Raw genomic sequence first — 15,176 nt, forward strand, 5'->3', positions numbered from 1 at the left:
TAAATCAGCATTATAGTATAGAGTTATTGCTCTGTGATTGAGAATTTAATTGATTGTGTATTTTAATTAATTCCAGGTCATCACAATGTCAGCTTCATCTTAGATAGTGATTATGGAAGGTAGGCCATTTTGTAAATGATAATTTTCATAATTGATTCAACTGGGTAAATAAGATAAAATGTACATTTACTTTGTGCCATAGATTCAGAGTTTAAAAAAATTAACTACTTGCTTTCCCCAAATTAACAGTGAAGGAGACTGTAACTTCTTTTCACTCCTAATTTATGCTTCACACATAACCTCTCTATTGTAGGGAAATCTAGCATAAACTAAAAAACATAAAAATCTTTACTTGTGTTATGGAAAGTATTATTTTATGTCTTGCAGCTTTTCTGATTTTATTGTAACTTTTTAAGTTACTAAATTAATTAAATTTAGATTTAAACTAATGGAAGAATAAATACAGCCTCATGGTTAATATTACCTGATAAAGGTTTTCTTTTAAGTTATCAAGACATAGAGAGTTGCGAAAGATGGTAATTACATCTTTCAATTGTGCATCTTAACAGCAATATTAATAACTCATATTTATGACTTTTAATAAAGCTAGAACTCATTTCCTGATGTTCTACATTCTAATTTCAGTAGGGAAGATCATTTTACATTTATAGAAAATCTCAATGCATGTTGAAACCCCATATTATAGATAATAATAGTGAACATTTAGCAGCAGGCATGGTATTAAGCACTTTACATACATTACCAAGTTTAATCCTCCCAAAGAAGCTCCCAAAGATAAATTGAGTGTTATCATCTACCCTATGTTACCCACGGGGAAAATGAGACTTAGGAACATTAAATAATTTGCCTAGGGATATGCAGCTAGTAGGAAGCAGCATTAGTGTGCAAACCCATGCCTTCTAGCTCCAGGATCTGAACATTTTATTCCAGTGCTTTGCCATGACTGATGGAGCGGTTCACATCACTCCAACCAGTACCACATTTCATCACTACTTACCATCCTGATCCAGGATTCCATACCATAGTAGTATTTCCCCACTCTTGGGAGCATTTGCAAATGTGTGGGAAAATCTCCTGGCTATCACACTAACTGGGTATGTTAATGGCCTTTAGTGGGCAGTATCATGGCATGCCAAACCGAAATCAATTGTTCTGCCCAAAATGTCATTGAGAAAGTCAATTGACAGAAACCCAAATAAATTACATTATTTAACACTCAATCCTAATATAACTATAGTAGATCAATAATAGGAAAGGTCTGTTAATTTCTTTTTTGTCTCAGAATGATCAGAAATCTGCAAGAAATGGCAATATCACAATAAAAGTAGATGTTATTCCTGATAGCACTCACACACTACAAGTGAAGGATGAGATTTCATCCCTTCATTCATGGAACTGCAATTGGTTACTGAACTCAGGTACTCTATCATTGTATTTAGAGACTATCCACTTCTAGATACCTAGAGGCAATAGGTGTCATTATAGCAAAATGATGCCTGGCTGGACACTTTATTATAGACCAATATAGGCTAGACCAAAACTAAGAGCAAATCAGAGTGGAAGGTATATAAATGACGCTAAATACACCTTCGCAATTTACATGGGGCACATGACTTAGGGTCCCATAACTTAACTGTTATTATCTGCAGGGATGACCTACTTTTACGTATGACTTGATAAGACAGGGCAACAGGATTGTATTGAGCACATCAGAAAACCGTGTTAGGAGCAACAATTATTGAGTTTTAAATGATTTTTTGAACTGGTTTTTTAAATGCTCTTAGTAGCAATCTTCCCAAGGTGAGAGAAAAATGAATTCTTAGTTTTGAGTCTGTATGAAAGGTATTAATTGCCAAATCCATCATTTGTCTCTCAGAGAAATAATTATCCAAAAATAGAAGATTTGAGTGATCAAGGTTGAATATGATTGATAAGTACCCATAAATCAATATGCTGCATTAACATGCACAGAAACTTTCAATTTAGAAATGCCAGCAAATTCACATATAATAGAAGCAAAAATATGGCATTAAATTGTTGATTTTATGAACTTGATTTATAATTCAACTCCTTGCCCATTTTTTTTAAAAAAGCCAGTGGCTATCCCTTTGTACCAATGTCTTAGAATTGAGGAAATTTGTGCTTCTGTATAAAATATTCTTATGAATTTAAGATAACTGTTAGAAATATGACATTTATGATTTAAAAGCCTAGTTTTAAGATTACATGGCATTTTAAAAATGTTAATTCTTTTAACATATAAAATTAATATTTCACAAATTTCATAAGCATTGCTGAATATCAAATGCACCAATTAAAGGCCATTCTGTGGCATCTATTCTGTATTTCTTTTAATAGCCAACCTTCTCTCCTCTGTTACTCCAAGTTCAAACAACAGCTGTTCCAAACTGATAAGGTTCAGACGAATCTGCCTTAATTGAGAAACGCCTAGTCATTATCAATGAATTAGTGAAAATAACCTCAGTGTCATCCAAAATAAATTACTTTCACATTTTATTTCACAAGGCAATTTCCCTGCTAACTTAAGAAGCAGAGTTAATTTTTGAGAAGGAGGTTCTGCCCAGACACAATATCGTTGGAGCTAGCATGGTTTCAGATCTTTGGGAAATCAGTCAAGAAACTTATAACATAAAAATATGAAACCTAGTATGAACTTCTTAAGTAACTAATCTAGCATAAAATATTTCCAAAGACTTTAGTCTTGCAAATGTACATGGTAATACCTGGGTTAGATGTACAGAAGTGTTAATTGTTGGTCTCAGTGACAATATTTGCATGATCCTTTTAGATTCTAATTAAGTATATTACAATTATGACGAATGTGATTTGAGTTTTAATATTTGAATTTCTCAACTTTTCTACTGGAGAATGTCTCTGAGGTAATTAAGGTAACAGCATTTAATTCAGAATTATTTTCCTCCTTAATTCTTTAGGTTTATAGAAATACAAGTGTATATATCTATGAATAATGGGCTCTGTGTTTATTAAGGACAGTTTTAACCTGGTCAATTGTTGCTAATTTGTTGTCATCCACTTGCACTCTTACAAAGATTAGTGGGCAGAGGAGGAGTACTGTGTAATACACAGGTGAGAAGCCACAGCTCTGGACTCAAACTGCCTATGTCCAATTCTGTGTTGCCACTTATGCACTGTGTGATCTTAAGTTAATTCTCTGAAATTCACCTACCTCGTGGTTGATGTGAAGATCATATGGCTTAATAAATCAAAAAGTCTTAGCATGTTCTCTCCTCTTAGAACTAAAAAGAGGTTCTAAGAGAAAACAGAGTGGGATGGCCAGCAGAAGATCCCAGCCTTTATGAAGGGTAATTCTCCTGCATACATTTTTATGTCAATATAATTTCTTAAAATCAACTTTATTGAGATATAGTTAGCAGTTGAGTAACAAATGTATATACATATGTCACCAACAACTAAACCAAGATAAAGAATGTTATTATCTTCTCCCAAAAGTTCCATCCTGCTCTTTTGCCGATTATGACATAATTTCTATCACTGAAGTTAAAAAAAACTTTCTAAAGATCATTTTAAAACAGAAAATTTAACCTTTTTTTTTTTAAACAGGAGTCTTCCACAGAAAATGACATATTTTGTTTCTTCTCTCAGTAAAATTTCAATGTTTCAAACATATGCAGGTATGTGACTTTTCTTTCACTCTAGGGTGTGGGGGGAAGGCAGTGTATAACTGATTCAATCAAACCAAGGATAATGAGTGTAAGGTGTATTATATGATTTTATGTACTGCCAGGAGAGGAAAACTGTCAAAGGTAGGAAGCCCAACATTAAGCAGGACCTTCTTCACAACAGACAACATTCTTAGTGTAAGGCAGATTGAAAAGTAAGATTGGTAGAGAGAGGGAAAAAAGTCTCCACTGACAATCTCAACCAAAAAGCAGTGTAGATACCTCTCAATTTATGATGGGGTAATGACATCATAAGTTGAAAGTACTGTTAAATCAAAAATGCATTTAATATACTGAATGTGTATTAGCTTAGCTTAGCTTCCCTTAAACGTGCTCAGAACACTCAGGTTAGTCTACTATTTGGCTAAATTGTCTGAGAACACAGTGCTTTTTAGAATACAGGCTGTTTATCCCCATCATTGCGTGACTGACTGGGAGCTGCAGCTGGCTTTGCTACCCACCATCGGGAGAGAGTATTTACTGCATATCACTAGCCTGGGAAAATATCAAAATTCAAAATTCTAAGTACTATATGGTTTCTACCAAATTTATTATCACTTTTGCACCATTGTAAAATCAAAAAATCTAAAGTCTGACTGGTAGCTTGGAGGCCATAAATCTCTCAGATTTATGTTCTCAGTGTAGTCTAAAATAATCCTCAAGAAGATTATAATCTAATTTAAAGGGGTCTCAAGTTGATAGTATCCCTTGGAGAGTATCTGAACACAAATCATACTGAAAGAATTGTACTTCATTCCAGGTCAGAAGTAATGGAAAGATACATTCAGATTTCAAAGATGCTAAAAAAAGGTGTGTCCTAGAATCAATCAAATGTGATATATTGGCTGGGCGCAGCTGCTCACACCTCTAATCCCAGCAGTTTGGGAGGCCGAGGTGGGCAGATCACCTGAAGTCAGGAGTTAGAGACTAGCCTGACCAACATGGAAAAACCCCATCTTTACTAAAAACACAATAATTAGCCGGGCATGGTGGCACATGTTAATCAGAAGGCTGAGTCAGGAGAATCACTTGATCCTGGGAAGCAGAGGTTGCAGTGAGCCAAGATGGCACCATTGCACTCCAGCCTGGGCAACAAGAGCAAAACTCAGCTCTTGTTGAAAAAACTTGGCTTTTTCTAGAAGTTTATTTAGTGTGAAATTCATATGGTAGAATACATAGATATTTGACAGAGTTAATAAGGGTAAATTTTAGTAAGAATCTGCCATATGTCATGTATTGGGCTATTTTACGATATACTTACAACTTTTATATACAAAGCCACAAGAAGTTCATAGTTAAATGTATTAATATAAGAGAAAATTATAAGAGGTTGGTAAAGATTCATTCTTCAAGAGTATATGAAAGAAGAGGTGGTTCTACCTGCCTTCCTGCTCAGCTCAGGTTTTCCTTATTCCTTCAATGCTCACATTACCAATGTTACTTTAATACCAGTCACCACTAAAGCTGGGTCCTTATGGAATGTAAGGCTCAGTCAATGCCATGTTTATTGTCCTTTTGCAGGATTGCATCAGAGTAAGTAATGAAACACCTAATTCATGCAGTTGTTTATCCATTACCTGTGTTAGGTGCTATGACTAGGTAATTTGGAATTTTTTAAAAATCAGGCATTTGGGTTTATGTGTAATATTTATGATATTTTATTTAATGTGCTTTACCCCCAGAGGTCACTACAATTTTCCCTTCACGAGGAAGCATTCAAGGTGGCACCACGCTAACAATAAGTGGGCAGTTCTTTGATCAGACAGATTTCCCAGTCAGAGTTCTAGTTGGAGGTATTTCTCATATTTTTTATATATTACTTTATTACCTCTGTCTGTTCTTTAATAATCTGTGAGAATAACAATGGTCTTTTCTCAATTCGTGCTTTCAATTCGAAGCTGAATATTTTCACACAGGCATTTGGTTCTGGGGCTTGATACTCTTTCCACTGCAATTTTCCAGTGAGGGCCACTCCCTGCAGCTTTATATGAATAAGACCTGAGCTCTGTGGTTGGTGCCAATAGGCTTTGTGTAGCAGCATTGTAGCTGCCATCCACAAATTCCTCACCACAGTTTGACACACCTACCCTTAATTTAGAAGCTCTTAAATGCCTTTTTTTGAATGGTTGTTATTTATCAGTGAGTTAGCTAATTGTGAAGAAATTTAAAGTAATATTTTGGGTTATTCTCCTCATACTCTTCTCATATACTGTGCCTCATCTGGACATCAGAAATAACTGATGATATTGGCCTTGGAAAGAACAGTAATTTCAATGAGTTATCTGTTTACAAATGCATGTAGGGCTTGGATCTCTGGTTATGCTTCACTTTTATGTGTTCTGTCCAGATCTGTTCATAAATAGAAAGCTATGCAGCTCAAAAGGAGTAAACGTGATAGCGGGATTGTTCCCATTCAGGCATAATGACATCACTTCTATTGATAGGCAGGGGAGAGGATGCCTGCCGTGCAACACGCATATGCATTTCTGATATAGTCCTCCTGCTCAAGTACTTTCCACCTTTTACAGAATCTGCCCATAAGCCAGCCAAAACGTGATTTCAGAAAAAAAGAGAAATGGATATTAGGCAACCTCATCTAATATTTATGCAGTCTTGCCTGTCTGCATGAATCCTTGCTGGTCGTCAGCATACATATTAAAACTTGGGCCATAAATACTTAAAATTCATGTAATGTATTAATCTGACCAGATTTTATGTTTTAAACATTAAAACCAGGATCATAATGCATTTTTAATTTATGTAATGTGTTTTATAATCTGATCTTATGTTTATTTTGCATACAACTATAATATAATTGATATGAAAAGAGAACATAATAGTTTTCTATCATCTTTTACTACCATTAATATGGCAACCAGATTCAAGGTTTTGAGTTCTAAATAATGTCTTGAAAACATGATATTTATGTGTCTTTCCTTTGCTCCCAATAAAATGGGTGGTTGGTTTAATATATTGTCCCAATTTACTGTTTTCTGGTTCAAATTTCTTGCATCCATAAAATATTAAAATAGTGAAAGGGTCTGGGTGCCGTGGCTCACGCCTATAATCCCAGCAGTTTGGGAGGCTGAGGCAGGAAGATTACCTGAGTGCAGGAGTTTGATACCAGCCTGGGCAATGCAAGGAGACCTGTCTCTACCAAAAAGAAAAGAAAAGAAAAGAGAAGGGGAGGGGAGGGGAGGGGAAGGGAGAAAAGATAAGACAAGACAGGGAGGGGAGGGGAGAAAATTAATTAGCTGGGCATCGTGGCACACACCTGTAGTTCCAGCTACTTGAGAGGCTGAGATGGGAGGATCACTTGAGCTCAGGAGGTGGAGGCTACAGTGAGCTATGATCTTGCCACTGCACTCCAGCCTAGGTGACAGAGCGAAATCCTTTCTCAACACACAAACAAATAAAATAGTGAAAAATAGTGTCAAAATTTAAATGTTCCAATTTGGCAAAAATCTCTCTCTCCATATCCCTTGTTCTCACATTTCACAAGCTGCAATTGCCATTTCAGTGAATACTTACTGAGGGCTGACCATATGTGAGGCATTGTGAAGAACACATGGAGGTTTAAAACATAGACTCTTCTCCCAAGTCTAATTGTGCTTATGTAAAAGTTATAATAGCTGTCTTTCAGGCTTTTTTTCCCCCTGTTTTGGGTTCAGTCTGTCTGTGAAAATGCCATTTAACAATTATTATTCCTCTTTTTTTTTTTTTTTTTTAAGAACTTGAACTAAATCAGCATTTTTCCTACCTGAGAGGTCTGGGATCATCTACCTTTGCAAATTCTGAACGGCATGCATTTATTCTGTAACTTTTCTCCAAAGAACAAAATAAAAGTTTTTACTTTGGACTCAGAGGAGACATCTTGTACAAAGACATAGTTTTATCAGATTTTTTTATCTCAGAAATTATGAAATTTTCTCTCAGTCTTGTGATGTTCTACCAGAAAAAAATGTTGCTTTGTGGACGCATAACAATTACTGGGTGAAAAGCTTTAATAGAGAATATGTAAAAGAAATAAAGAGCCCCAATTTTGCCTCATGTTTATGCAACTTTGTTTTAATTGCAAAAGTGCTTAAAGATATACCGATGTGATTTGCATTCTGAAGTTTCAGTAGTAACGGTTTTGTACCTTGCTTCTCTATAGGTGAAACTTGTGATACCTTGAATGTCACAGAAAATAGTATATCTTGCAAGACACCCCCCAAACCTCATATTCTCAAAACTGTATATCCAGGTAAGTTACCATAGGGAAAATGGCCATTTCTATACTTACATAAAAAGAATATATTAGTAAATATATTATTTGAACTTTTTAGAATTTAGAATTTATAGTAAGAATCATAAGAAATTTCCTCCAAGTTTTAAAATTTATATTTTCTGGATTAGAAAATATTTCTGTTAAATTAGCTACAACAAAGCTGCACCCGTGGAGAAAAACCCAGCCTGAATTATCCAGACACCATGCTGAAATCAGCACATCTCTATTGAGAGAGTTTAATTAAGTTTTTATTTCAAATTAAATTATGGTAGCTAAAACTTGGTACAGTCAATGTAGAATTTTTTTAAATGCCTTTTCCTGATTAAAAAAGATAAATAGGGGAAGTTAAATATTTACTTGTCTAGAATAATGTGGGAGTGAAAACAGGAGATGAGAGAAATGTTACTCTAAATTCTTTTCAGACTTTCAACTTGTGGCTCAGTGAAATTGCTTTCCTATCTACAATAATACCATTGAAATGCTGTTCATGTGTCTATGTGTGGTGTGTATCTCATACCTTGTGTGCACAGTGAAAGTTGTTTATAATTGTGTCATTGTTTCACACTTGAGGCCAAACAAATTGCTTATCAACCAATTAAGTTTCTTTGGTTTGAATATTAGAAAAAGAAATGAACAGGTTTAAGAACATAATTTTGATAATTTGTAATTGATGGCTTTAAAGAAAATGGCATACATCAGTAAACACTGCTGCTATAAAAGTTTGAAGTGCTCAAGTTTGTCCTCAACCAAATTCAGCTGAAAAAGAGTAGCCACTATTTTCCATATACAGACAGGTTTAAGGTTGCTAAAGGAAGAAATAAGCCTAATTGTTGTTGCAGTTGAAGGAAAAAAAAAAAAATAGAGCGATAGCCCCTTTCTGATTAGGCAAAAACTTAATCACAGAGTTTATTCTGGTAAGTATAGGTACAGTTTATTGAGAGTATCCTGTCTTTGATTCTCTTCAAGGAGAAGAAATCCTAGAGCAGAAGTAACTTTTTTTTTTTTTAAGTAAAACAAATATTGTGAGAAACCTGAAACCCAGCAATTTCTCTTCTTGGATTAGTGGCTTTGTAAACCATTAATTAACTTTTGTTAGAATAGTCAAGGCAAAGGTTTTGTAATCAAATGGCATGAATCTTTTGCAACATCAGTTATAGCATAAGTAATAATTACTCTATATTTTTATCTTACATAAAGCACTTTTTAAATGCCAGGTGTTTTACATATATGTTAAACATAATCCCTATGGCAACCATGCAAATATTATTATTGCTCCCATTTTACACATGTGGAAACTGAGGCTAAAATAAGTGAAGTAATAATGAACAAATTGCAGACTGCCCTCTGGGTACAGATGCATGTAGGGGAATGTGTAATTGTTTTATTCGCACACATGTTAAAAATATGAATCGAAATGCAGAATCTATAACCAACATCTAAATAGAAAGCCATTGAGACATTGTGTGATGTGATGAAAGGCTTTTTTTATTTCATTACACTTAGGAGGGAGAGGCCTGAAGCTTGAGGTATGGAATAATACCTGCCCAGTACATCTGGAAGAGATACTTGAATACAATGAAAAAACACCTGGGTACATGGGGGCCAGTTGGGTAGATTCAGCTTCCTATATTTGGCCCATGGAACAAGACACATTTGTCGCACGCTTTAGTGGATTTTTGGTGGCTCCAGATTCTGATGTTTATAGATTCTACATCAAAGGTGATGACCGTTATGCTATTTATTTTAGCCAGAGTGGACTTCCAGAAGATAAGGTAGGAAAGCCTCAGAATACTATTTAATACTATAAAAACATTATGATGATGTTTATATTCATATTACTTTAAATCAAGACTGATGAATATATTAAACATTTATGAGAAATGATTTCATGTTTTTTGTCTCTTGGCTATTATACCAAATATGATACAAGATATAAGGTGATAGAAAATTTATAGCCTACAAGAAAACTTCCTGTATCTGAAAATATTTCATCATTCTGCATTTATCATTCTACTTTTGTCTCTTGGATATGAGATAAAAGTCATTTCTCTATTTTGATTTTTCCATAAATAGAATCATGCATTCAATTTCATATGTATTTTTTCACATATTAGTATTAAATACTAGTGTTATTAAATAATTTAATCACTTTTTAATGACTAAGTAGTATTATTACATGGGTTTACTAAGCTTAGATAACCATCTCCCTACTGATAAGTTTTTATTTACTTCTGATGTTTTATGACCACAAATAATACTCTATTGAACATCTATGTTCATTAGGCTTTTCTATATTTGGGATTATTTTGTTAGGACAATTTCACAACATGAAACTAACAGATCAAATTAAAATAACATTTTATGACTTGACTTACATGGCAAGATTGCCTCCCAAACTGGTTGCTCAAGTTTAAATTGCTACCTGTAATTTATGAATTCTAATTTTTATCATAGTTTGTACTCCAAAGCACTTATACTCCAATCATTCCTAATGGGAAGCCCAAAGTCCTCTCACTCTAGTATAACAAACTATTTAGCAATCTTTGGCATCTTTCAGGCTTGTTTCTAATTATCTAATTGGGATTAAATCTCTCAAAGTTCTCCACAGAGCAAAATAATATTTTATTTGACAATAACTACCTTTCTCCTAGTATGTACCTTTTTAATTTCCACTGTAGTTTTAATTATGGAAAAGCTGTGATCTGTGTAGTATACTTGGTACAGTAGTGTTGATGTTAGTGAAGGGTGGAAGGAATAAATTGAGCTTTGATAATTAAAAAAATTTTTAAAGCATAGTAGATAACATCTTAAAATAAAAAGTATGAAGTAGGTTTACATTTTTCTACTTATAAAATTTCTAAGACTAAAATAATAAATGATAAATAAATAAATGTTGGAAAGGCCTATTAATAAATTCTCCTTTTTCTCTGTCTCCATCTCTCTGTGATTAGGTGAGGATTGCATATCATTCTGCCAATGCCAACAGTTATTTTTACAGTCCAGCACAAAGATCAGATGATATTCATCTGCAGAAAGGAAAAGAGTAAGGTTTTTTCTTGTCATTAAATTACTGTGTGGTATTTACAAACTTTAAGTTTATATTTTAAAGTATTTTCAATTTATTTTTATTGGTGGAAGTGATATTAGCTTATTGGCTTAATTTATAATTGGTCATTCTCTATAATTTTATTCAAATTTGTTTATTTTCAAGAATACTAGCATTCAACTAACCAGGGAAATTAGAAGTCTAAATTAACCCTGTTGCCAAATTACAATTTTGTGAAATTTATTTAATCCTGTTATTAGTTCTTCACTTGAACCTTTCAGTTAATCTACCAATGTAATTTCTCTGTTCCTGCAGCTGAGCTCTTGAGTATTGCTAGGGAAAAATCACTAAGCCACATGGATCATTGCCACTGTTCATATGTATTTGTTATTCACCAGTTTATTCCAGGCCCTGAGCCAGGTAATAGAAATTTAAGAATATTAAAATACACTCCCAGAACTGAAACAGCATATCATTTAGTGTTGAAAGATCAAGTCCAAGAAGCCAATGAGTGGGATTATCATCCAAATACCAGATAATCTCATTCAAAAAACCATTCAGAATTCCTAGAAAACAGGAAGATGAAAGACATGATACATTCAAAATGGAGAATGTAGAGAAATGGAGTTATATAAAGAACATCAAAAGATGCACTGAGATCATATTTGTCTTTTGTATCTGTTAGATTTTACTATATAACAAAGCATTTAAGACTATTTCAACTTCAAACAACAAGTGTATATTATTTCACACAATTTTATAGTTGGCTGAGCTCTTCTTTCAGTTCTGGCTAGTTTAGTTGGGGATTGGTGGCCTAGAATGCCTCACTCATATGTCTGGAGCCTCAGCAGGATATCTGAGGAGCAGGAGCATCCCATTGCACATGGTCTTTCACCATCCAGGAGGCTAGTCCAGGTTTGTCACATTGTGGATGTGTTCTCAGCAGTAAAGCGGGGAGTCCTAATGCACACACACTCTGCAATAATTTGCTTCTGTCACATTTGCTAATATTGCATTGCCCAAAGCAAGTGGCCAAGCCTAAACTTAAGGATGAAGAAATAGACTTCCCTTCTTAATGGGAGGAATATATTTTTCTTTTTAAATTTACCACATCACCCTTTCAGATATTGATGAGGTTATGCTCAGCGGCAGCATCATGAAGATCTTACAGAATTAGACAGAGAGCGTCGGGATCAATGGAACCTGGCAGCAATCACACTTAATGTTCTCACTGAGGTCTTAGTAATACTGACATGGAGAAAGCATTTTATTCCTTTTATTCCTCCTTATTCTATTTTCACTTCTTTATATATTAAACATTTTCTTCAATAACCATGATAACTACTGGTCCAGGCCAGGATAAATGGAATGCCTCATTAATCCCTACTGGAATTAAGTGTTAGTACATTTTTGGACTTCAACTTGGTCTTGGAAAGTGAGTTCAGTCTACCAGCTTGGTAGAAGCACAGAGCTTGAATGAAACAACTCCTGATACATCTGCTGCCTGGTATCTGTAATCCTGCAAAACCAGCTTGGAATTTACATACTGTGCTTACAATGATGGCTATGAATTCCGAAACTGAGGCCACTCTAGCCAGTTTATTGTACAGTGGTTCTCCAAGCCTTTCCCAAGGTAGCTCATATTGCTAAGTCATTCTACTCAAATATTAAAAATATAGTTCCATCTAGTGAATATCTTTTTGGTTACCTTATTCTGTTTGGAATTCTCCCTTAGTTACTCATTTAAAAAAAACTTTAAATCCTTAAAATTCCCTTAGCCTTCTTTTTTCATATGGAGAAAGGAATAAAAATAGCTATTTTATGAGACTTTTATAAAGATTAAATATAATATCTGCAAAGTGCTTGGTTTATTGTCTAGCACAGAGAAATAACCTAATTAATATTTTTAAGCCACAAGTAAGGATGCAAAATTTTAATGGTTCTTCTTTGAATTCTGCTCTTAATTAGTGTTGGTCATTTCAAGTAAGCAGAGCTGTTGAAGAGGTTCTTGGGGAAGCCAAGAGCCTGATATAATCCCCAAAAATCAGTTCCATCAGGTGATGATCCAGAATGTATCATTCTACACATTTGAAAAATCACACATTTCCCTCATTCAGACTCTTTCATGAGCTGTGGATACTTATTCTCCCTATATAAGAATATATGTTGAGTGAAGTGAGACAATTTAGGGAACTTTCCAGCTGTCCTCTCCAAAGTTGTGAGCAATGGGGACATTGCTAGAGATTTAGAGGAGAAGCAGTAGTTTTGTAGTCTCTTGTAGCAGCTGGTTAGTGAAGGCATTATCCTGGGTACACAGTAGTATGAGGGACAGGGGACCACAAGAATCAGGAATTCAAAATATAAAATGTAAATCCCATCCAGCTAGCAGGTGGACCATAGTAAATCTGACCAATGAAACTTTCCTGAGGCAATGTTTTATTACCCAAGGTATAAATGGAGAGAAATTTAAGGAACATGAAAGTAGGAAGTTTTATTTCTGACAAATATAACCACTCAGATATAAAATATATGCTATGTCTAAGACTGCCATTTTCTTGAACACATTAAAGTATTTAACCTCTGCAGGTTGTCTGTGTTGTATGCTAGGGACAGTGTTATTTTTCAGGATCTTGAGTATGGTAAATAGTATCTTTCCCAATAAATATTTATTGACTAAGCTGAATGAATTGGTCATGAATGAGAATAATTTCTAATGCAGATATCTTACATAATTAATTTTATTTTAGCAAACTGCTGTGAAAATTTTAACATTTGAATATTTAAAAATCTGAGTTACTACACTGAGTCATTTAACAGGCAAGCTTTTAAGATAATGTTGATATTTTATTCATTAAAATAATTTCATGACAAGTGTTGTGGAAAAAAAAGTTATATTCATTAGTTACTCTATTTTCCAGATACTATATTGAAATTTTGCTGCAGGAGTATAGATTAAGTGCATTTGTTGATGTCGGACTGTACCAGTATCAAAATGTTTATACTGAACAACAAACAGGAGATGCAGTAAATGAAGAACAAGTTATCAAATCCCAGTCGACAATCATCCAGGAAGTACAGGTTTGCTATCATTATAGTTCCATGTTATAGAAAGCAAATGTTCAAAGGCAGGATCTCAATTTGATTATAATTTTACTAGGTAAGACATTATTTTAGGTGAAAGCAGGTATGGACAATTACTGAATTATGACTTTGAGTGTCTGTATTATAAACCAAATAGGCTGTTACTTGTCATTTGTGGTAAAATAGAGCAATAAAGTGACATTGAATAGCTGAATTATGATTCTTTTAAAATGTATTTTTTCATGTATTAAAAATGTTTTTTTAAATAAAAAAATAGGTTATAACATTGGAAAACTGGGAAACAACTAATGCAATTAATGAAGTTCAGAAGATCAAGGTAACCAGCCCATGTGTGGAAGCTAATTCATGTTCACTTTACCAATACAGATTAATCTATAATATGGAAAAAACTGGTAAGTTATAAATAATAAGGGAGATACTGTTTCTGTTCATCTGCAGATGGGACCATAAAGTATTTGCTCTAGTTGAATTCTACTGTATGAAAAATATAGTTTTGATGATATGCTAGACAAAGAAGCAGAAAAATATATTATGAACAAAAGCCTTCAGACTGGGATAGGAAATGACATCCATACAAACAACTTTCTGGCATATACCATCATTTTCTGAGAATAATGATAAATATATATCTAAATACATATAGAATTTATATATCTGTGACTCATAGGTGTAAGTAAAGAAAACAGGAATTATGGATAGTCAACCCAAATGCCCATCAATAATAGACTGATGGGATAGATTGATGGATAAAGAAAATGTGGTACACCATGGAATACTGTCCAGCCATAAAAAGGAATGAGAGCATGTCCTTTTCAGGGACATGGATGAAGCTTGAAGTCACTTCTTTAGCAAACTAACACAGGAACAGAAAACCAAACACTGCATGTTCTCACTTATACGTGGATGCTGAACAATGAGAACACATGGACACAGTGAGCGGAACAACACACACTGGGGCCTGTTGCGTAGTGGGGTTAGCAGCAGGAGAGCATTAGGTTAGGAAAAATAGCTAATG

The 15,176-nt window shown here is 34.2% G+C and overlaps 1 protein-coding gene across 1 annotated transcript in view; it reads left to right on the forward strand.

The window, feature by feature from the left end:
* PKHD1L1 (PKHD1 like 1) overlaps positions 1 to 15,176 on the forward strand; it is a 157,156-nt gene that overhangs the window by 22,598 nt on the left and 119,382 nt on the right. Inside the window, exons 9-16 of the mRNA XM_017512233.2 lie at positions 77 to 119; positions 3,625 to 3,695; positions 5,426 to 5,536; positions 7,900 to 7,989; positions 9,517 to 9,785; positions 10,965 to 11,056; positions 13,978 to 14,137; positions 14,418 to 14,553. Of these exons, the coding sequence (XP_017367722.1) occupies positions 77 to 119; positions 3,625 to 3,695; positions 5,426 to 5,536; positions 7,900 to 7,989; positions 9,517 to 9,785; positions 10,965 to 11,056; positions 13,978 to 14,137; positions 14,418 to 14,553 (972 nt within the window). The remainder of the gene's footprint in view (positions 1 to 76; positions 120 to 3,624; positions 3,696 to 5,425; positions 5,537 to 7,899; positions 7,990 to 9,516; positions 9,786 to 10,964; positions 11,057 to 13,977; positions 14,138 to 14,417; positions 14,554 to 15,176) is intronic.

This window comes from Cebus imitator, unplaced genomic scaffold (assembly GCF_001604975.1).
Source record: "Cebus imitator isolate Cc_AM_T3 unplaced genomic scaffold, Cebus_imitator-1.0 Scaffold465, whole genome shotgun sequence".
Taxonomy (NCBI): domain Eukaryota; kingdom Metazoa; phylum Chordata; class Mammalia; order Primates; family Cebidae; genus Cebus; species Cebus imitator.